The sequence below is a fragment of the Sphaerodactylus townsendi genome, linkage group LG04 (genome assembly GCF_021028975.2).
Source record: "Sphaerodactylus townsendi isolate TG3544 linkage group LG04, MPM_Stown_v2.3, whole genome shotgun sequence".
NCBI lineage: Eukaryota > Metazoa > Chordata > Lepidosauria > Squamata > Sphaerodactylidae > Sphaerodactylus > Sphaerodactylus townsendi.
Window position 1 is genome coordinate 150,669,609 of NC_059428.1, and position 23,518 is coordinate 150,693,126.

Genomic DNA, 23,518 nt, shown 5'->3' on the forward strand with positions numbered 1-23,518 from the left:
TGGATCTATGATTTTGTTCCGCCAGGACCGACAGAACTCCTGTGCTGCCAATGGACGACTGCAGGAAAAGTTCTCAGCATTAAGTACCTGATGTTTTAAAACTGATCATGGCTTTCCAAATCAAAGCAGACATTTTTGGAAGACCCAGTTCTAAATGCACAACTGAAGATGCTATACTTGGAAGCAAGGCAAGGATTTTACAAAGAAAAAGAAATCTGAAGCTTGTCAGATAAGTCAACGGGACCAAAGAACCAGATTTGAGTGCCATCCGACATGAACGGAGAACTGGTACCCTACATGTTCTCAACAGCGCTGGGACAACCTGAGCGCCCTGGATAAAAAAAAAAAATTCTTACATCTTAATAGTGACTGTTCGGTTTTATGCTTAGCCTACTTCATGTGCTCAGACCATGATTACTTGGACCTTAGGATGATCCCTAAATATCTAAATTCACTGTCCACTTGAGTCTAATGTGGGCCAATTGTCGTCCCCCTTTAAGTTAGCGACTTCTTAAGTTTTGCACAAGTCATTATTTTAGACTTGTCATTGATCTCTAGAGGTTCGTGGAAGCTTTTACAGCTCTTGTCAGGCCAGTCTGAGATCTAGAAAGCAGGGCTAGATCATCCCCGATCTGGATGAACTGAACAACTTTCCAGACAAGGCACATGAGTGGGAAGATCTTAAAAATTAGGTGCAAAATCATTTAAAAATAGATTGCACAAATGTGGAGTAGGTACACAGTCCTGCCACTCTCCTCTCTGGACAGAAATTCTTTTAGATACAGAGCATCAATTTATACCACGCCACCTTTCCTCCACGCAATCTAGTTTAAGATCACTGAAATCTGCCTGTTACACAGAAATGCATTCCTCAGTGAGTTTAGACTAGAATAACTCTGCCAATTATAGCATGGTTATTTATTTACATAAATCAAAATATATTGAAAACAATCATTAAGCATTACAAATGGGAACAAAATGCTAGCAACAAATAATGCTGTACGCTGCTTTGGTAAGAATTCTTAGCCCAGTCCAGTAGTTCTAATTTTAGCTGCAGTTTGTATAAATCAGTTGTTTGTGCAGAAGAGCAAATACCCAGTTCACATCTAATGCCTTCAACTGTCCTATGTGTCATCTTACTTCCCATTTCTGTTCTTTCTACTATACCTATCTACAAAGGAAGCAGCAGCCATGCCACCAGATATTCCACCAAAGAGTCCATGGAAGAATTCTACCACTAACACAGAGCAGCTATACCACCAGATATACCACCAAAGAGTCCATGGAAGAATTCTACCACTAGCACAGAACAAATACCGACAGGTTCAAAAGCACAGTTGTTGCTGGTCAGATGCAAAGACATCAGTTGTGTCCTAGCACTACAGACAGGGCCGCTCTATCCCAGAGTGAGATCTGTATTACCGACGCTGTGAATTATGTAAATATGTAATTAACATCAGATCTGCAAATATACTGTATGACATAACTGAGACATCAGCACTTTTAATAGGCCTGTATCTGATGAATGGTTCCAATGGACACTTAAAGGCCGACTGCCAGGTAAACTGCTAATAAAGGATGCAGAGTTTGTCAGAGCAGCAATGTGTTTTTTTCCCCAAGATTTTTCATAATTGAACAATGCAACAAGGAAGCACAGTTTTGATTTGCGACTTGTGTACGATGAGCACGTTTCCCCAGGGGTGGAGGCTGGAAATAGCAAGGATTGCGGAGAAATCGCTGCACCTAAAAATCTCTTTATCATAAACATCTACTTCTCTTTAGCTGCACTAAATTGCCAACAGCACCATCTAAGTCCACTGAAGCCAACGGTCGCTGAAGAGTATAGTTCTGCATAAGATAACACATTGTTTGATGAGCGGAGTTAAGAGCACCAAGGCTAGAGAGCTCTCTGCAGAAAAATTCCAGGGAAACGAGGGAGTGCCTCCTCACGTGTAAACAGAAAAACATGAGGACAGCCTTCTGCAAACCCATTGTGCAGAGATAAGGTAAGTGTCCCATGTGAAGTGATCCACAGTGTTATGATAAGTTAAGACCATCTGTGAGATCAGAGTCACATAAAATATGCTGGCATGGTATATGGCTACAGGGTCAGACCTGCGTCTCAGAGAAACCACTTCAGATCTCAACTCTGCCATTGTAGCTTGCTGGGTGATTTTGGTCAGTCACACATTTTCAGCATGACCTACCTCAAAAGGTTGATGTTACCAGGTTAAAAAGGATGAGTGGAGAATGATGTCATGAGCCACTCAGGGTCTCCTTTGGGGAGAAAAGCAGGGCAGAAATAAATATAAGCGCGTCCGTCATCAATATAGTCATCATATGCCCATTCAACAATTTCACATCAAGATTGGCACTGCAACAGTGCAATCCTAAACACAGTTATACTCTTCTAAGGGTTTAGGGGACAATAACTCTGATTAGGATGGTACTATTGCATGACAATTGCCAACAAATGGCACCAGTCTTACCAGAACCAGTGTGGTATGGTTAGAGTATCAAACCATGATTTGTGAGACCCAGGTTCAACTCTTCACTTTGCCATGAAAAGTTTCTGGGTAACCTTGGGCCAGTCATGCACACCCTGGACTAGCCTACCTTGCAGGGTTATGGTTGTGAGAATCAAATGGAATCAGAGAGAACAATGCAGTATTCCACCAGGGGGCTTAGAATACCTACAAAAGGTCTGGTCACATGACCAATGTCCTATGATCAGTGGTATCAAAAATCACTGAGAAGTCAAATATCATAAAATACTCTCTTTCAGTCTCCAGGAGGAGATTGTCTCAAAGTGATAAAGCAATATCTCAGTATCACATCCAGGAAAGGTTTTCTATCTTCTGTAATTTGGGGGCATGATTTTGGAAATAGCCTCTCAACTAACCGTTTTCTGGAATATAGAGAAATTAACAAGGGTGTGAGCTTTATGACAAGGTAAAAAGTTTTATTGCCACTTTCTAGGACGAACCTTGAAACGGTACTGATGCTGCATAGTCCATCTCGTAACATAACATGCTCAAAAAATGAATCCACTAACAAAACAGGCAAGAAGAAGTTTGTTCTTTCTGCTAATATTCTGACCAGTGACGAAAAAGGCATACAAATCGAATCAACAAATCATTGCACAGACAGTCACGTTAGCCTGTTCCAGCAAAAATAAACAGAAGTCTGGTGATACTGAACAGAAACATAATTTCATACCAGTACAAGCTTTTGTGGACTGGATCGCAGTTCCTCAGATGAAGGAGTAGATTCTAGCCCGCAAAAACTCATGCTGGAAAGAATTGATAGTCTTTAAAGTGCTACTAGATTCCTGTTTATTTCAAGCTGTGCTCTTCACATCTTTTAATATTCAATACTTGGCAAAAGTAGCAGATGCGAGTCAATCATTTGTTCCTTTGAATTACTTGAGCTGCTGTCTATTTTCAGCTTGGGTTTTTTTTAACTTTACTGCTCTTGCCCAACGAAATCTGATCATGCTGAACTGAATTTGATTTTGTGTGTGTTAGAAATGCTATTGATCCCTGAGGCTACAAGATGTCACTAATGATTATTTTTCAACCGGAATTCTTCACTGCCATTCACAGTAAAAGAAATAGTTAAAACCTTAAGCCCACCCTGCCTAGAAACAAACAAGCATCGAACAAGCAGCCTTGGAAAAGGAGACAATATCCATACTGGGGTAGGGGGATTAAATCCACATGCTGGGGGAAAAAACATTATAAGATGCCTTCAGGTTACCAAATGGTTTGCATTTTAAATACTAAATGGCACAAATGGTTTGTGTTTTAGTAAAATCAATACAAACAAATGATGGAATGTATAGCGTTGGTCTTTTATGTTATATGAATTCCTTTTCCTGCACCCTAGAAGGGCAGAAGTCCTAAGCAAAGTGAGGCAAGGGAGGAAGAACACTGGTGAAGGAAAAATCAGACAGGCTGTAAGTGGATAGGGGTCTAACTTAATTCTGATGCTGTCAAACTGATCCACAGTCTCCCTTATGTGACTTGCCTTTTTAGTTTGTCAGCTGGTCACTTGACTGATATGAGCTGGGTTGAGAGACAAGTGTCTGAAACACGGAAATACAAATAATATTAAGACTGTATGGTTGAAGGCTCTCACAGCCGGAATCACTAGGGTGTAGTGGGTTTTCCGGGTTGTATGGCCGTGTTCCAGTAGCATTTTCTCCTGATGTTTTGCCTGCATCTGTGGCTGGCATCTTCAGAGGATCTTCTGACGTTTCACCTGCATCTGTGGCTGGCATCTTCAGAGGATCTTCTGACGTTTCACCGGCATCTGTGGCTGGCATCTTCAGAGGATCTTCTGACGTTTCACTGGCATCTTTGACTGGCATCTTCAGAGGATGCCAGCCACAGGAAAGACTTCCCAGGAAAGGAGACCACTGGGATTCTAAGATGGGACGACATTCTGGTTTAGAATCCCAATTTGTGGAGGGACAGAACTAACTTCAGGGAATCTGCATGCCTGTATTTGTACATCAGCAGTACCTAATTATCTTTCTCTGACCAGTATTCCTTTATCATGTTCTGCACGCGAAGAAAGGACAGAGGAACAAAGCACACCCACTAGTTGAACAACAAGCCATGTTTGTGTACATTTGGTTCAACATGAGCTAAATGGGATGCTTGACTACCACACCATTTGCCTTCAAGAGCTGTTAAACCCTTCGCTTTTCTAGAAGACAGTCGATTGGTGAGTTTTTGCATGAAGAGTGGCAGATGATGAAGAAGAAGAGTTTGGATGTATATTCCCCCTTTCTCTCCTGCAGGAGACTCAAAGGGGCTTACAATCTCCTTGCCCTTCCCCCCTCACAACAAACACCCTGTGAGGTAGGTGGGGCTGAGAGAGCTCTGAGAAGCTGTGACTAGCCCAAGGTCACCCAGCTGGCGTGTGTGGGAGTGTACAGGCTAATCTGAATTCCCCAGATAAGCCTCCACAGCTCAGGCGGCAGAGCTGGGAATCAAACCCGGTTCCTCCAGATTAGATACATGAGCTCTTAACCTCCTACGCCACTGCTGCTCCAATGGTGAACAACCATTATATCCATTTCTTTCTTGTCTGCCTTGCTTTTGGTGGCTTTGGCAATGCACCTAATTTTACTGAAAGCCACATAAACATTAATGATACTAAGCCGATAGAAGTATTCTGGAAACGGATAATGGTTTAGCCAGTGACGGCAGCCTGCAAGACTTATACAAGGCATTTTTTTTAAAGGGTACTGAAGATTATTGTTTTCCAGCTAAACCTCTACTACCAAGTCACCAGCAGTAGCTCTTAAATGTCCCTGTTATTAGCTATCCTGAAGAGTCCAGAGTATTTATACAGTCAAAGACACAATCCTCCAGAACACACTTTTAAAATCTCAAGGACTGTTGTGGGACCTGACAAATCTTACATTATTGAAGCTCAATATGCACTTATCGCATAAAGCCAGAAATCTACTCTGTTAAATTGTCCAAGATAAATAATTTCATCTTTGTCTCTCACTGCGCAAACTGCATGCATTACTATGGCAGCAAGTACCAGCCACCCAAAGGAATGCCTTCTCCCGTATCGACCTGCCTGTGCCCTAAGATCAGCAAGATCAGCCCTTCAGGTGGCACCACCTCCAGTGGTTAAAAAAAAAAGGTGGAGACTCCAGATAGGGCTTTTTCACTGGTGGGCCCAAGACTGTGGAGCCATCTTCCCCTTGAGGTGCGTCAAAAATACTCTTCATGTGCATTTATAAAATTGGTAGACACACACCTATTTTCCCTGGCCTTTGGCTGAAGAGATGCCCCCCCCCCCCCCGGTAATTTTATGAATTTTTAAAGAGGTCTTATGAATTTCGGGAGCTTTACTACCATCAGATCCTCTGAGGATGATAGCCGCAGATGCAGGCGAAACATCAGGAGAGATGGAACATGGCCATTCAACCTGGAAAACCCACAATACCCTAGTGATTCCAGCCATGAAAGCCTTCGACAATGCAATTTTAAGGCATCTTATTGTTACAGGTTGTAGTTGTTGTTAGGATTGTATTGGATTGTATTATTTTTTATCAGTGTTAAGTTGTAACCAGCCCTGAGATCTTCGGGTACAGGGAAAGATAAAAATGCATAGACAAAAAATATCTGCTCCAAACTGCCCAACTGGAGGATGGGCTGCATTGTCCTATGATTTGACACAATTCCAGACAAACATCCTAGAGATCTATTGCTTGCTAGCAGAAACACAAATTTGTGGCTTTGTTTTTCTACTCCTTGAATCAGACTGAGCTAATTCACAGTTAAAGTTTTCTGTAAGAATATGGCAGGTGCTTTTGCTAAGAGGTCTTCAGCTGGACTTAGAAAAGGAGGGGTGAAAGAAAGATGGGGAAGGGACAGGCTACAATAAGAGGCAGTTCCCATCTTCCAGTCTGAGATATCCAAGAGAGAAATTTAAGTGGTTGTTAGCTAAGGCCGTTTCCGCACGGGCAATGAATGGCGGCCTGGAGACGGTAAAAACGCCGTCTCCAGGCCGCCATTCGCACAGGGGGCGCAGCTGCATCGCAGCCGCGCCGCCCTCGCGCCGCCCGCCCGTCGTGAGGCCGGCGTTTCTCCAGAGCGCTTGGAAACGCTCTTTTTGGGGAAACGCCGCCTTGAAGCCGCTGCCGAGCGAATGGCAGAGGCTTCGCGACGCCTTCCCCACCCGGCACTCACCTTGTCCCCGGGCCTCCGGCGCGTCGCCGAGGCCTGGGGACACGCCCCCCTGCCCTGCGCAGCTGGAGCAGGGCCGCAGGGCCAGGGGGGCGAGTCCCCGGGCCTCGGCGATGCGCCCGAGGCCCGGGGACATGCCGAGTTGGCCGGGCGCCGGCGCGGCTGTTTCCAGGACCGTCCGTGCGGACGGTCCCAGCGTCGTCGGGTCGGCGTCGTAAACGCCGACCCGGCCGCTTCCGCCTTCGTGCGGAAACGGCCTAATTAAGTTGTTATTAGTTGGCAGAAAACAAATAAATTTGAGATGGATTTCAAAACTATTTGTGACATGGGTTAGGAGAATGCTCAAATGACAAATGGCACGGTCCCACTGACTGCTGCTGTCAGCACCTATTCTGTTATTGAGAGTTTTGTAAGCTAAACAGCTGTCCTCCGTCATGAGGGAGGGACTGAAACATCAGAATCTTAATTTCAAGATATGTAAGCAAATATATAATAAACTGCCCTATTTGTAGCAGTACATATTTAGGGCATGACATCTCAAAGCACGCCATACTAGTGGGGTCAGATGGAGTGGTTTATGGCTCTCTTCCCAAGAGAAGATAGACAGATTGACTGACCTTGCAGTTTATGGAAAGAGATCAACAGGAAGATAGGAAATGCCATAAACTGAAAAAAAGAATTATTACCAATTCAAATTACATGGCTTTTATCTTCGGCCATATTTAACTGTGAGTTTTTCGCAGGCAAAAAGAGAATTTATATCCATACAAGAAGTCTCAGAGCAACAGTAATAAACGTGGAACAATTTACACATTGATATATTTAGGAATAGAATTGCTATCGAATTAGTTCTTATAATTTCAGTAGTACTTATGAGTAGGCCTTGCTCTATACATTAATTATCCATACAAAAACGGAGTGCTTGGATTCTGCAGCCAAAAAACATGCTTTCAGAACTCCTCATTAAACTATTTTAATGCAACAGAACATCTTAGTATATTAATAGTATAATAAAAATTCAGGGAGTTTCAAGTAAGCCATTCAAATTAGATTTTCTGACACCTGTTATTAACACAATTTAAATGGTTAGTAATATTAGATTTTTAAAAAAGATTGTCTTCAAAGAACCTTGCCGTTGTTACTGAAATCACATAAAGTTTTAAGTTGGAGTTACAATTAACTTATCCATGCTATAAACATAGAAGAACAGTTTTCTGTTGTAACACAGAAGTTTTGTTTGTAGATTCTTACACACAAGTGGAAAAATGAACAGTAAACCTGTTTGAGAAAACACATATTTGAAGAGATTTTGGCCAAACTTTTAAAAGACACACCTATATCAGAGCATGAACTTCAAGCCACCGATGGATGAATTTTCATGTATATAAAACGTAAACTCCAAAACTTGACAGTTAGTGCTACATAAACACGGACCATAAAATTTAGTGCCACCTATTTTTCTCCTGCAAGAAGGAACTCTACACCTAGTTAGATTAATATACCTACTAGAAACTGAAATTAAAACAATACGATCAGTACCATAACAGTTTGGCTTGGGAAATATCACTGTTTCAGCTGGTCATAATTCGGAACTATTTATCTACTCACCTAAGGAAATAAAATAGCGGCTATATCTATAAGTATACAAGTAGCAGTAATGTTGGAAAGTTGAAGCCGCTTTAAACATTTTTACTTTCTACAAAGCAAGGGTGATATAAAATTAAAGATGGGAACAAGGAGCAATTCAGAATAGATCTGGATCCTTTGCTGTCTGTCATTAATTGACTGAACTCTTGGATTTTCCAGCTGCATAGATTACCAGTGCCATCCCAAATACAGTCCATTGAAGACACTGGTCATAGAAGGATGTATCTCTGCCTTAGGATGGCACAGTTAAACAGATGTAGCGCTAGCACTTATATGGGGCAGTTCACCGGGTGCATGATACAACCCCTGGGAAGTCTGAGAAGGTTTGGTTCTACCATATAAAACCTTTGAGACGATATTTTTGGGCTGCCTTCCACAGCTGGAATTAGAAATAATGGCCCACCAGGGCGGCTCCATCAGGCAGTGGCCGAAAGAGAAATACAGGTAGGGACATATTGCCATAAGCAAATTTTGTCGTGTTGGCACTAAGATGCTTGCTGTGGAACACACGACCCATTGCTTCCAGTGGAAAGCTTCACAGGATCTGACCTTCACCCCAAAAGTGCCTCACACACACTGTCTTTCAAATAACGATGATAATTGCTCGTGACAGAGGCCGTGAGTTTCAAAACCACTACATACCGCATGTCAATTTGGTAGCGGTTCTTGAATTCTTGAAGCACGAAACAAAAACAGGGGAACAGCAAGGCATGAAAAATGCAGGAGGAAGAGTGGGTCGTCAAAGTTAATACTATGAAAACTGACATCTTTGCTAGAAAGCCTGTGTTAACAGAACACGCCGTGCGCACTTCAGGATGTTGCAAGTGCCATTTTCAGCATCTTAACTTGCCGGGTATTTTTGTGTTTTCCGCTCTGAGCTATTTTATCAAACTCTCTGTTAGTCCTCTCAGTGTTAGTTGTGTCAAGTAGAAGGAGGGGGGGGACTGGGGGGAATAAAAGCACACATTGTTGCCTTCAGACCAGCATTTTCCAACCTACATTACACCCCAAAGGCCATCACTTTGAACAGCCAGGTGACAAAACACACCAAAGGAGACACAGTTACTTAATCTGACCTCAAGTAACCGAAAGCACCTTTCTCTGCATGCTGAAACATATACATATCTACATACCGTGTTTCCCCCAAAATAAGACAGGGTCTTATATTAATTTTTGCTCCAAAAGATGCATTAGGGCTTATTTTCAGGGGCTGTCTTGTTTTTTCCATGATCTTGTGCCCTCCAAATGACCAGATCAGCTGCACCAGGGAATCTGTAACTTGGACTTATTTTTGGAGTAGGGCTTATATTTCAAACATCCTCCAAAAATCCCAAAAAATCATGGTAGGGCTTATTTTTGGAATAGGTCATGTTTTCGGGGAAACGTACATATAGTAGAAATGCTAACGATTGCAATGATTTCATATCCAGTTTTATCAGTGGAGTAATTTGTTTTATTCTCCAATACATCTTTCCTCCAAACATGACAAGGAACCAATTAGGGCCTAATAATAATGAAAAGGAATTGCAAGGAGGAGATGTTGCTCCCTTCCTAAGAACATCTATTTTCTTCCCATGCAGGGAACTAATCCACTTTGGGGTATATTAATCGGTGATAGCAAACAGCCACACTGCATGGATCTTCTGGAGGTGACAATAAACTTGATATTCAAGTGTAACTGACAGCTGGATGGCCGAACTGTGCCCAGTGCCTGTATAAACTGACAGATGGGAAAATAAAGGCTAGAGTATGTCATAATTTACCAAAGCAGCAATGCCTGCTTGTTTCATGCTGCAATGTTTCTGAAGCAAACACAATACAACATGCCATTAATCCAAAACAAATGACAATCAGAAGTTATTCCACTGTAGTGAGCTTGTACACAAAAGTACTTTTTTGTGCAACATCCAATAACAAACCCAAAAAAAGTTTAGGGAAATTCAAACAAAATTCTTAACCACTAAATCATATGCACATCTGGTCCAGAAAGCTGGAAAAAGCAATTCAAGAAACACGCATCAGGAAGATATTACTTTGGTAGATACTCAATTACAGTTCCTGGATTGCATCATGTTCCTCTGGAAGGCATTCAGATACTGCTACCCCAAGCCACTTCATGGGATGGAATGAGACAGTATTTGAATATATTTCTATCAGTGGCTTCAACTCTGCTTTTTTTTGCAGTTTTTTAGGTAGTGTATATGAATGTTTATGTTTATGCAAAGTATATACAGTGGACAACATGCATATATATAATATAGACATATAGTACTTGATGCTTGTAAAACTTTGAACAGCATTCATTTGCTGGGAAAATTCAAGGCGAGGAACAGAAATGGTGTGAAAAACAAAGAATCCACACACAAAGGAGAGCTGAAACGGAAATATGTATTTGGGGTTAAAAATGAGAAAGCATGGAAGTCCCCTTGAAACATTTAGCATTAACACAAAACTACAAGAAACTAGCCAAGTTCACTCACCACACAACTGCCATAATTCTAAAAAAAACATCATTTCGTATTTTCTCCCTCTTTTTTAAAAAAAACTATATTAGTCACACGCATCGATGCATTTCTGTTCCATCCACACAGAATAAATCAATGGAAGCTCGCAATCATCTCAACAGTCTAATATACGTCCACTCATAGATAGGTTTTTTCACTGGCTATATGAATAGTATCATCACTTTGTGATCAATTGAATTCAGACGCAAGTCTGTGTCACAGGCAAATGTCAACCACTTCTATAACAGATTTATCAGCGGTCACGGACCTTTTGCGCCTACAGGCACGTTTAGAATTCTGACATGGCATGGTGGGCAGAAGCCACAAAATGGCTGCCGCAGGAGGCACAGCCAGCGATAAAATGGTTGCCACCCATTCACTTCAGGAACACAGCATAGATCTTTGTGTTGTGGTGGCAGCTGCTGCTAAAGCGACATCTTTTAAAAATCTGCATACAGAAGAGACTTTGGGATCTGATCTGTCATCAGGGAAGGGACAAACAGCCTAGATGAATATGAAGCCTTTGGACATTTTAGGAATTAAGTCTTTATACTATTCACTTATTGCATAATACATGCTGTTCAATCAAAGGAAACAGCTGTTTAAACATTTCCTTGAAACAATAGGTTACAAACAATAACCTATCAACATAAGCTGCATGAATTAGTTGATATCAGAGGGGGAGCAGTTGAACCAGACTTTTGGGAGCTGTGTAAACTTTGGCCCTCTAAACAGAGACAGAACTAAAGTTTGACTGTAAAAGTATTTCATGCTGGCAAGCAGACTTTACACACTATAGAACAGCGGTTCTCAACCTTCCTAATGCCACGACCCTTTAATACAGTTTCTCAAGTTGTGGTGACCCCCAACCCTAACATTTATCCATTTTACAGATGGAGAACACTGATGCAGAGAGTCTTAGGCGGCCCCTGTGAAAGGGTCGTTCGATCCCCAAACCCCCAGGTTGAGAACCACTGCTATAGAATTTGTTTTCTACCTAGAGCTTTTATTGTTCCCTACCTCCCAAATTAAGACAAATTTACAAAGGTAGCATAGAGTAGCAGCAGTTTTCAACCCAATTACTGGGTGTTATGGTTTCCAATTCCAGTTTGGGAAATTCTTAGGCCCCTTCCGCACGTGCAGAATAATGTATTTTCAATCCACTTTCAATGTACTTTGGAGTTGGATTTTACTGTGCAGAATGGCAAAATTCACTTTCAGACCATTGTGAAAGTGGATTGAATGTGCACTATTCTGCACCTGCACCGCTTCATCATTGCTATTAAGTAAACCCTTCAAAAGGTGCCTACATTCTTGGCGTGGCAATCAGTAGCACACCATCTCATATTTTTATACAGCTTTCACAAAGGGCTGGCCCTTATCTGAGGCTGTAGCTCTCAAATCACGTGTGTTTCATGGCTCATTTTTTATTACTTGTACACAAACAGGAGATTAAGATCAAGCTGCCATTGTGCTAACATAATGGAGCTGGAATAGACAAAGTAGCATGTCTGTCTAGAAGTTACAGGTGGGAAAGATAGACTCTAAGAACTCTGGTAGAGGGCAGGCTGGCAACAGTCACAGAGATAACTAGCCACGCAAACTGAAGCTGTCATAGAATAGTAAAAGTTGAGTAATTCCATGAAATAAAAACTGCAACTTCTGTAACGCTGATATAAATCATGTGTTATTTTCCCCCAAAGTAAAGGAATTACAACGTCCTTTACTAACATACATCTTCTACAAGAAGCTCATTGACCCTCCATGTGAAAGCCAGAGGACCGCAAGGCCTAAGAAGTTCTCTTGAAGCAACCTTACCTTGGGCCCAACCAAAGCAGTGGCATGCCCAGGTCTAAGGGTGACTTGACAATGGGGAGATCATGAGGGTTTACGATATTCTGGCAGAAAAGAATTTTTAAAACTGTTTACAAGGCCTACAAACAGAGGTGGGATCCAACCAGTTCTCACCACTTCTCTAGAAGTGGTTACTATTTTTTTCTGAGTGCCGAGAAGGGGTTACTAAAGCAACCTCCCTGCCCAACAGGGACTGGAGGTGCATGTGTGCAGCGGCGCCACTGTTTGAATCCCACCACCATCGGAACATGTTATTAAAATTTTTGGATCCCACCACTGCCTACAAAGCTATTATTTCTAGCATCCCAATCCAGCAGGGGGAAGGGGGCTGGACTCACCATAGGAGTCGGCATAGCCCTGTGCCCATGTGGGTGCACAAGGGGCAAATGCGCAAATGGATCTTCCAGATGCTAGTGTAACACTCCACCATTGATCACACTGATACTCACATAAATTTAAAGTCTTAAAAGTCCTTTGTCCACAAAAATAGGTCTTCCCAATACTCATTTTCCTGGCTCTTGCAAATCATAATAATTGTTAATGCTACTTTAAATAAGCATTCTGTCCCTTATTCAATTTTAAATTATAGATTTGATCCAGTGGCATAAAAAATTATGCCATCATCTCTTTTAGCCAAAGAAAATTGGACAAGTTTTCTTTCTTTAAATATTAAGGCACTGCTTCTTATTAAACAATGCTTAAAGCTATGCACCGGTTTTATTTGCCTTCAAAATATTAATTTCATCTAGAGGCAGCATTGCCAAAGAGGAGAATATTTCTGCTCTGCCTCTGAATAGTTAAAAACAATGTAGTTAATATTGAGACCATTTTCCTGAAATAATTCTTGAACTCAAACAATTTGCACTGTGTGTGTTTTGAGTAAATGCCAACTTGACCATTTCTATTAAAATGTAGGTCAAAAGGCCTTGTTGCATATTAGTGTATCTTGCCAGCCTAGTAAGAAACCTCCTGCCCACTAAAGACTGTGTTAAATCTGGCCCCAGCTTTAAAACTATCTTCATATCATTTTCCTTTCCACAGTGGAGCTGAGGTCCGTACTCATGCATATAGCTGCTGCAGATGCATGGTTTTGGAATACATTTACTGGAAACACAGGAGTTGCAGAAGGCATTCCATTCTGTTTGGGAAATGGCCTTTGGAGTCCTGAATAGTAGATGGCAGTGAACGGCCCCATAAGTCCTGAACTAAATCATTATAATTGTAATACTGAAATTACTCTGTACCAACAGTCCCCTCACCTGTTTCAATCTCAAGTGTGCGGGAGGACTGTGTATGAGAGTGGGGTTGCCTCTGCTGGTTCCACGCTCTACAGAGGGCAGTTATGTTCAGCATGGCTTCTGCCCTCTGGTGCATAAGCTACACAGTCTGTGCATGAGATGAAGGGCCCTGCAAAAAGCAGGAAGGGGAGGAGAAAGAGTCATCAGGTATGATCCCATCTCACTCCCATGCATGCACACTCACTGTAGCATGTATAGGTACGCTGATGAAGCAAGCACTACTTTAACACAAAACACACCTTGATTACTGTTTTGGTGGGTTTTCCGGGATGTGTGGCCGTGGTCTGGTAGATCTTGTTCCTAACTTTTCGCCTGCATCTGTGGCTGGCATCTTCAGAGGTGTATCACAGAGGGAAGTCTGTTACACTGTGTCCAGAGAGAAGGAAATGTTTGGGGTATATATCGTCCATGTCCCAGGGTGGGGAACCAGTCAGTAAGTGTTTGGGTGGAACTTGCTATGCAAAGCTCCATGGACCAGTCTTGAAGGGCACCCTGCTGGGCAGTTATACCTGTCCTGTTAGTCTACTTCACTGTTTTCAAATTCACAGGTATTTTGCAGACCCTCCTCCCCTGTTTTCAGGAGGAAAGGCAGGATATGGATATAACAGTTCCAACAAAAATACATAAATGTGCTTATTCGGGTAGACTTGAAACCATGCTACACTTTCAATATTTGGCTCTTGGCTTGCTATTAGAAAAACAGTGGGGTAGTAGATAAAATGTCAGACTAGGATCTGGGAGACTCCACTTTTGAATTCCCACTCTGTCATGAAAGCCTGCTGGACTATCTTGGGCCCAGTCACACACTGTCAGTCAAGCCCAGCCCACATGGTAGTTGATAAAACGGAGGAGCAGAAAATGCTGAAAAAGCCCCCCTCGACTTATACATGAGTGAGGTGTATTTTAAAATTTATTTTAGGGCTTTTATTTGTCAGCCGCCAGGGGGTGCAGTTTTTAGGCTAACTGCACCAAAATTTCAGGATATCATCAGGTGACACTCCTGATGATACCAGCCACGTTTGGTAAAGTTTGGTTCAGGGGGTCCAAAGTTATGGACCCCCAAAGGGGGTGCCCCATCCCCCATTGTTTCCAATGGGTAGATGGGGCTACAGTAGATGGGGCTACATTTTGAGGGTCCATAACTTTGGACTCCTTGAACCAAACTTCACTAAACCTGGGTGGTATCATCAGGATAATCTCTTGCTGATACCAGCCAGGTTTGGTGATGTTTGGTTCAGGGGGTCCAAAGTTATGGGCTCCCAAAGGGGGTGCCCCATCCCCCATTGTTTCCAATGGAAGCAAGTAGTAGATGGGGCTACCCTTTTGAGGGTCCATAACTTTGGACCCCCTGAACCAAACTTCACCAAACCTGGGTGGTATCATCAGGAGGATCTCCTAAAGATACTCTGAAATGTTGGTACTGCTAACATAAACATTCCTCCCCTGACAGGTTGTGTGAATGTCCCTTCTAAAATGACACCTGCCATGTGCAATTTTAACAATATGTACACTAAAAATAATGAACTATTCTTTTAAAAAGCAGGGTAGTTTTGAGTCACAGTGAACAGGCATGTTCATTCCAGTTTTTATTGTAAGATCCATTGTTTAAAACCCTTCCTTACAAAAAAAAGCTAAGGTTTTTGTACTTTTAAAGTTATTGTTGATACCATATTGTTCTTGTTGACCCTCTTTTCCATTTACAGAGCTAGTTTACTGTTTTTCTTTGAAAAAATATTCAAAAACATTTAACCTACTGCTGCCTCAATTAATGTAATTTTATTGGTATCTATTTTTATTTTTGAAATTTACCAATAGCTGCTGCATTTCCCACCCTTGACTTATACGCGAGTCAATAAGTTTTCCCAGTTTTCTGTGGTAAAATTAGGTGCCTCGACTTATATGCGGGTCGACTTATACACGAGTATATACGGTAGGCTGCTTTGGGTTCCAACTGGGGAGACAGGTATGCATTAAGTAAATAAACCTTCTCACACATGAAACAGAACAGAATACATGTACAACCTCTCTCTCCTCTCCCTCAGAGAGAAAGAAATGGAGCTGGTCCAATATCCCAGTGAATCCCTGTCATCTGATACAGGATCTTTTGCTTTGTACTCACAGGTGAGCAAACATCCCTCTTCCCCCTGAAACACAGGAAGAGTTGCTTCTTCCGTATACTCTGAAAGCAGCCCTACTGAGCCTCAAACATGGTTCTTCTTTACAGTTTCCCTCCATTTTTAATGTTAACTGAAGTTCTCTGCAGGGGCCAAACTGCTACCTGTTGCATCCCTCAGATGCATAGAGCTCGCTGACTGATAAGATTTCCCAAGGAAGTAGATATGAACCTATCTAAGAAGTTTATACCATGTCCTTGGTGAGTTTAGTACTAGAGTTCAACTGATGATAACTGATCCCTAGAAATGCTAGAGAGCCAGCATGGTGTAGTGGTTGAGAGCAGGTAGATTCTAGTCTAAAGAACCGGGTTTGATTCTCCACTACTCCACCTGAGTGGCAGAGGCTTATCTGGTGAACCAGATGAGTTTCCGCACTCCTACATTCCCACTGGGTGACCTTGGACTAGTCACAGTTCTTCGGAACTCTCTTAGCCCCACATCCTATTAGATTTGTGCATTTAATATAGCCTCAGTTAAATGCTCTACCTTTCAAGTACTTCAATGTCCAGAGTAGGCAGGGTTGAACATAGATAGTCATAACTGAATAAAGGGAGAAGTAAACAGAGCAGATGGAACTCAGAAAACAAATGAGTTCAAGAAGGGTCAACGTACAACCAGGCAACGAGTGGCTGAACATATAAACAGGCCTGAAGCACCGCTAGGGACCTCTCTATAAAGCTGTTTCTCTCAGGCAGTGGCTTTGTTGTGTTTTCTTTCATAGGCCTGTTGGGAAGCTGTGGCTAGGGAGCCTGAATCTCAAGGCAGAACAATTATGAGGAGTGACTTCCCGACAGCAGGAGAACAAAAACAAAAGGGGGGAAAACCCCACTTCCCAACAGTATCTAACCTAGAGCAAATAACCAGGGCAGAAAAGGATGCTGGATAGACAAGCAGGGGAAAGAGGAAGAACCATATAATCACCCTGAAGGTGCTGGATCAGCTGCTCAGAAGTAAGAGCAAAAGATTGGTGGACCAGAGTCCATGGAAATGGTACTGAAATACCCCCTGTTTAATTTCCTCCCTCTGCAGGAGTGGAGCCTCTGGTGCCCATTAGCATAATAATGAAAAGCATCATCATAACGCTCAGTCTATTAATCCCAATATCATTAGTAATAAGCAATGACTTTTTCATTCAACAGATGGGAAGCCTAGAACGAAGAATCCAGCATGAAAACTCTGAATTAGTGTCACATTTCCATTATGTTCGGCTTCGCACTGCAATCTGTCTGGGCAAAAAAAATTAGTTGACCATCTATAATGTATAGCTTAGTATTAATGAATAGTTTTCACTGTCTTTGGTGCATAAAATATGTTGCCTGAAAACCTATTTTCGTCTGGTTTATTGTGAATTAAGTTAATAGCATCTCTCGTATGTGCTTCGTTAATTCCAAGAATATGATGCCTAAGTAATTTATTAAAAACTCTCCTGTCATAGAGTACTACTTGTGAATGGATTCTAATCACCGGTAGCTCCAGTCTTATTTTGAGTGAACACAACAGACTAGACAGCCACAGAGGGAGCAATTCCAAGGCCTACTCAGGAGGTGTATCCCTTTTATTCAATAGGACTTGCTCCAAGGAAAGCATCCTTAGGATAGCCAGCTAACATTCCTGGGCTCATGACTAACAGATCTCCTCATACAGAACCTCACTAGACATTCTCCACCTTCAAGATAAGAATCCACATCAATGAAAAGGGTGAGATACAAACTTGCAATCAGATTTTTTTTTAAAAAAAGTTGTGGGCACTGAGCGACTCAGGAGAATAAAACAAAAAGCTGATCAGAATTGACGCTTCCAGTAAAGTTTGACACAGTAGAGCACGCACTCTTCATTATACACTCAAAAGGAATACTTCGTAACATCTTTTTCTTCCTGTTTACAGTGAAATGTTCCTACTCCACACAAGTCACCATCATACAAATTACAACACAATATATATGACTGAATTCCTTAGACAGCCAATTCAGTTCTACTGAATTCTGTTGAACAGTTACTTAAAATACTTGAGACCTTGGATTTCTTCAGCTACAATCATTCATTTTGCTCCCTCCATAATTCTAATAACATTTCACAAACTTTTCATGAACTTGTGGGATCTGTTCTCTTAAATCTACAGAAACCAGGCACATAAATCTTCCATCAAATCAATAGTACAGCAGCATCATAAGCATAATTGTGGAGTAAATCTGTTCAGTAGTAGACATCTTGGCAGTATACTGTATTTAACAGAAATGGATTTGAACTTTTAAAACTGTGAAGTTTATTCATAATCTTCTTAAAAAATGCCTTTTTTATTTTGGACCATTTTAATTTGGAAGGTTTTTAACTTTTAAATGTGTTTTTAAGTATTGGTATGGTTTATGCTTGTTAATGCATGCATTTTGTACTGATTGTAATGGCAATAAAACCTTCTCTTCTCATAAGCTAAGTTCCCACTATATTCAGTGGGAACTTATTCTCAAGTAAGTAAAGTAGGGTTGTGTAATAATATGCACGGGTTGCAGAAGTATACACAATAGTGCAGGCCTGCCCCTTATGATACCAGGGGATACATATGTATTCTCCAGTGCAAGGTGAAGGTTACTTTCACCACTCAACCATAGAAAACAATTCCTTTTTTCTAAAGGTCAGTTTAATTGTTTCACATGCATATGCATATAAACTTGGCTTCTCCGCCGACTCCAGGAAACCCAATTTCAATAGCTGTTCAAATATTTGTCTTGCAAAAGGTCATGATGATGCTTAGCAAAAACGTTTACAAAAACAGAAAAATGTAGCCTGCAAGGAGATTAACAAGGCAGCTTCGGTATAAACATAATATCCAGCTGATGCCCAGAAGGCTCTGTTGTTCAAACCGTTCAGGGAAAAGCACATTCAAAGGGGTCTAAGGAGGCAGATGTAAAAAGCTGGAGTAGATTACCAAGGAGTGTTTCGGAACTGTTTTGGCCTGCTGATGCACTTCATTGAAACAGTAAAACTGACAAGGCCTGCAAAGGATTTGCCATGTAGCTCCTCCTCTTACCACTCAAACTGCCCAATCACTAGAGTCCTATTCTTCCCCAAACAACACCAAGAGGGGGGAGAAGGTAATACACAATCCCACATTTTTTTCCAGGGTTCAGTGAGTGTAAGGGGGGGGGTGTTCCCTAAAGTCACACACATCCCTCAGTTGTCTTCAGTGTAAAAGGACTTGGCTGACGGTGAGCATCAAAAAATCTTGGCAGCCAAGGCTCCAATCCCTGCTTCCAATTCTTCTAAAACAATCCACATGGAGGAAAACAAATTGGACTCGGAAAGAATAACCAGGAAGTAACTTTTGTTGGTTAGGAGGGAGACGCCCAGGGGCCCAGAAGTGAACACTCTGCTTTTCTTGGCAGGAGCAAACTTCTACACGCTACTCGCAGGGAGACAACCTGACTGAAGATCAGCAACATGCCAAACAGACAGCTTCAGCCTGGCTTGGCAATCAGTTGACAAATGAACTCACAGCACTGGGAGGGGGGGGGGGTGCAAACAGTGAAAGTGGTGTTTGAGTGCATCAGGTTGTTCTGTGCAACCAGTGCTAGAGCCCAGGCTTCAAATTCCACCACCACCACCACCACCACACACACACACACACACTTCTGTCAAAGCATTATTGAATTACTACAGATTTGGCTATTTCAAACAAACAAACAAACAAATGGGATTCAAAGCTTCTGGCGTTTGCTCTGTGAAGTCTATTGTTCCCCCTGCTCTGCCACGACCTATAAAGATCCTTGATGTGGAAATGCTGAGACACGAATCAATCGGCCCGTTTGTCTGGGCTCACCCCTGGTTGCTGGCAATCTGAATGCACCCTGCCCGAACCGAGGCAATGAACATACAAGGGTATTCAGTTCTCTCCCTGGCTGCCTCCCTCCCCCTCTTTCTACGACATGCCTTCACAGGCAGATTTACGACTCCGGTTCTCTTGACAGTTTAGCCCAATGTGTTTTATATACATTACACCACCCAACCAGAAGTTAACTCTTGCGCTACCTGGACATGTACATCCACCCTCCACCCACAAGCAACAGGGAGGTTGCAAGACAGCCACACACCAACCAAGAAGGAAAGCCAAGAGATTCTCTGGCTGTGTATAGAAATCGAGCCCTTGGGATACAAAACCTTTTGTTCAAGAGGAGGGTCCAGCCAGCGCGGCAGTCTCCGGACTGTGGACGAAGCCAGGGCTCCCCTGAGTGGCAGCATGCTTGGCACCTTTTCTATGCATTCAAAGACAGGCAGGCAGGCAGCATCTTTCTGGGGGAGGGGGGAAGAGATAAATGGAGAGTATTCTTACCTTGTGCCAGCACTTGCAACATGTGGAACTGGAGGAAGAGCAACGCCCACCATCCCCGGCAGAAGAGGCAGCAGTGAAAGAAGTTGCACCAGAGCATCACTCGACCCAGCCAGCTATTCCTGGGCAGAGCCAGAGCCCCTCGCCTTCTCTCCTGGACCATTCTGCCTGCGCCGACCCCCAGGCCCTCCGGTCGCCCCACTGCCTCCGAGGCCCGGCTCTCTCGGGCGGCTGGGACAGGAGGACAAGGGCGCACACTGCGTCCCTCCCCAAGTTTTCGGGGCCCCGGCAGCCCCCCAGCCCGGAAGGAGCTGAGCCCTGCGCAGGCTGAGCAGCACACCGAGCGCGGGCAGCATCCTGTCTCACAACCGCCCAGCAAATCCATGGACCTGGCCCAGGAGGCGACTGCGCCAAACAGGCAGCAGGCGGAGAGTTTGGGTGGGCGCGCGCCTTTGGTGCGGGAACTTTCCGGGAGTCCGTGGCTTGGCTTCAGCACACGCCGCCCCCCTGAGCAGCAGGCAGCAGCAGCAGCAGGCCACCCCCGGCACCAGGAGGAGACGGGGCCATCTCAGCCCAGCAGCCGGCCGCCGGCAGACCATCCGGGGAGAGGCGTCCCCTCCATGCCGCAAAGATGACGGGCGAACGGGTCCCCCCGGCGCTTAAGCCTGGCTGGGTCTCTGTGCCTCCATCCTGCCGCCGCGGGAAGTTCTTCTGCTCAGTTCTGGCACAAGTCATGCAGTCTCTCCCAGAGCCCAGGCGGAAGGCTGGCTTTGCTCCCGACTCCCGAGGAGTCCTCCTCGGCTGCGAGCACGCCGACAGGTTTCAGCCCTCCCCGCGACACACACACACACAAATCCTCCGCCCGCTTCACGCTGCTTTGCAATCCGATTTCGCTCCGGATCCCCCTCGCCGCGCTCGGGAGCTGCAGCTTGCAGAGATGCCCGGGCAGGTAAAGGGAGCCGCTCGTCTTCCCAGCTCGCTTTTGCAACCGGCGGCTGGCCAGTGGGAGGGGAAAGGAGGCAAGGAGGGAGGGCAGGAGGGAGGGCGGGCAAACAGGGTCTCTCTCTCTCTCTCCCCCTCTGGTGAACTCTCCCCACTCTCCAGCCAAGGTGGGGGATCCCTGCTCCGATGTCCCCGGCCAGGAGGAAGATCCACCCGCTCACCTCCAGCCACAAGCCAACGGGGCTCCTGGCCTCTGCCTCCCCTCGTCTCTGGGGGGTCAGCTGCGCCGCCGGAGGAAGGTGAGAAGCGGAGATGCGGCTGCTGCCCCAAGGTGAAGAAGACAATCCTCCGGCGGAGTTCCTGAGGGGCAGGGAGGAGGCCGGGAGGGGCTGCGCCGCTGCTCTTCTTCTCGGGAGCTGTAAACACAAAGACACAGAGAGCTTGGAGGAGCTTGGCGCAGGCTGGGGAGACGGAAAGGCAGGCAGACGTTCACGCCTGGCCTCGGGGGAGAAGGAAGGCATGTGCCTGGGCCTCCCAGCTGCAAGGGGGGAAGGGGCTTCCTCTCCCCCTCCCCTCCAGGGCGGATCCTGAACTCTTGGAGAGCGCCTTCTGGGACTGACTGACTCCCAAGGCTGCTGCGTCCATTGCATCGCCTCGTGGGAATGGGAGGCTTCAATCAGGCGGACACACAGATTGTCTTGAGGGTGAAGCCCCAGTGAACGGGGGGGATGGTTCCAGAGAAGAGTTGGGCATTCAGTCCACACCTTCTCCCCCCCCCCCACATCCCACACCTGCCCTGGACCCCCAGCCATCGCTTACTTGCAAGGAAATTGTATTGTATATTTATTTTATATACAGCCCTCCTCCGAAACGCTCAGGGCGGTGCACAGCAACATGAACCACATCAAAAGCATCACATAATAAAACAACCAGCAATAAACATGGCAACAACAACAGGATCAATAAACATAAGATCAATAAACATATCCTACCGATTACAGCAGGATTAGCTTCTGAGGAAATACTACCAGGTCCCTGTTTCGTCAAGTTTTGACTCGCATCCTTTGACTATTTCCTAATTGGCCCTTCCTGATTCCTAATTCTGTAGGAATTCCGTCATCTTTCCCCTTCTAACACAGCCCTGTGGCTGGCCTTCACCCTTTCCCGCTGCCCTTCTCTTTGAAAAAATTATTTACCTCTCTATATCTTTCTCATGGCTGTATCGCTCCTACTCTGGCCCCGTCTCTCAATCCAAGCTACCTCACAGGGGTGTTGTGAGGTTTAAAAATGGGACAATAAGGCCAACAGACCAATAAACAACCAACTTTGGGATTTCTCCCCTATCCAATTTACATTCCCAATGCTACGCAAACATATACAGGTCATTGCATTATTTTTTAAGTCTGCAATCCACCTTGAGTTTCAGCTAAAAAAGGCAGATTATAAATACAGTTATCCCTTCCACGCTGCAACTTTCCCTATCACAGTTTTGATATGTCACGTCAACAGAAGAAATGAAATGGGAAGGTATACAGAAGCCGCAGACAACACAGAAAAAGTGTAAAAACTCACAAATACATAAAATATATGCATGGTATTGTATATCAACCTGTTTTATCGATTAATACCATATATATATATACATAATTTCTTCTTTAAATATAAAAGAAAAAGAACAAAATGCAGACTTATTCTTTGGGGACCAAGGGTGGGCCAAAGATTTTTGTATGGATTTCCAGGTTGTGGGGGGTGGGTGCTGTGCCCGTAACAATATGAAAAGGATAACCGTACAGTAAATAAGTCTAGGGTTCCCATTTCTTAGAAATTTCTTAGAAATGGGAACCCAGCTGTCTCTAGGAAAGAGACCAGTCTCCTGGGTTACCTTACCTAAGAATGGTACCTGTGGGGTCAAGGGTAGGGGCCCAAAGACAGCTGAAGAGAGAAAGTGGGGTTCTGAGGATTCAAATGTAGGCAAAAACTATATACTGCATAAGGCAGAGCCTTTTTAGTGTTGGCCCCAAATTATGGAATAGCCTGCCAATGGCAGCTAAGAAAGTCTTTA

At 43.9% G+C, this 23,518-nt stretch overlaps 1 protein-coding gene across 6 annotated transcripts in view; it reads right to left on the minus strand.

Annotated features, from left to right (window-relative positions):
- The window catches only part of SDK1 (sidekick cell adhesion molecule 1), a 536,293-nt gene extending 514,487 nt beyond the window's left edge, over window positions 1-21,806 (minus strand). For 5 of the 6 annotated variants that reach the window (XM_048493596.1, XM_048493599.1, XM_048493598.1 and 2 more), the window contains exon 1: window positions 20,518-20,902. In XM_048493596.1, the coding sequence (XP_048349553.1) occupies window positions 20,518-20,899 (382 nt within the window). In that variant the 5' untranslated portion in view covers window positions 20,900-20,902. Of the gene's footprint in view, window positions 1-20,345; window positions 20,478-20,517; window positions 20,903-21,677 lie in introns of those variants that run through there. The other variant, XM_048493601.1, reaches the window with a different exon arrangement.
- Between the last annotated feature and the right edge of the window lie 1,712 nt (window positions 21,807-23,518).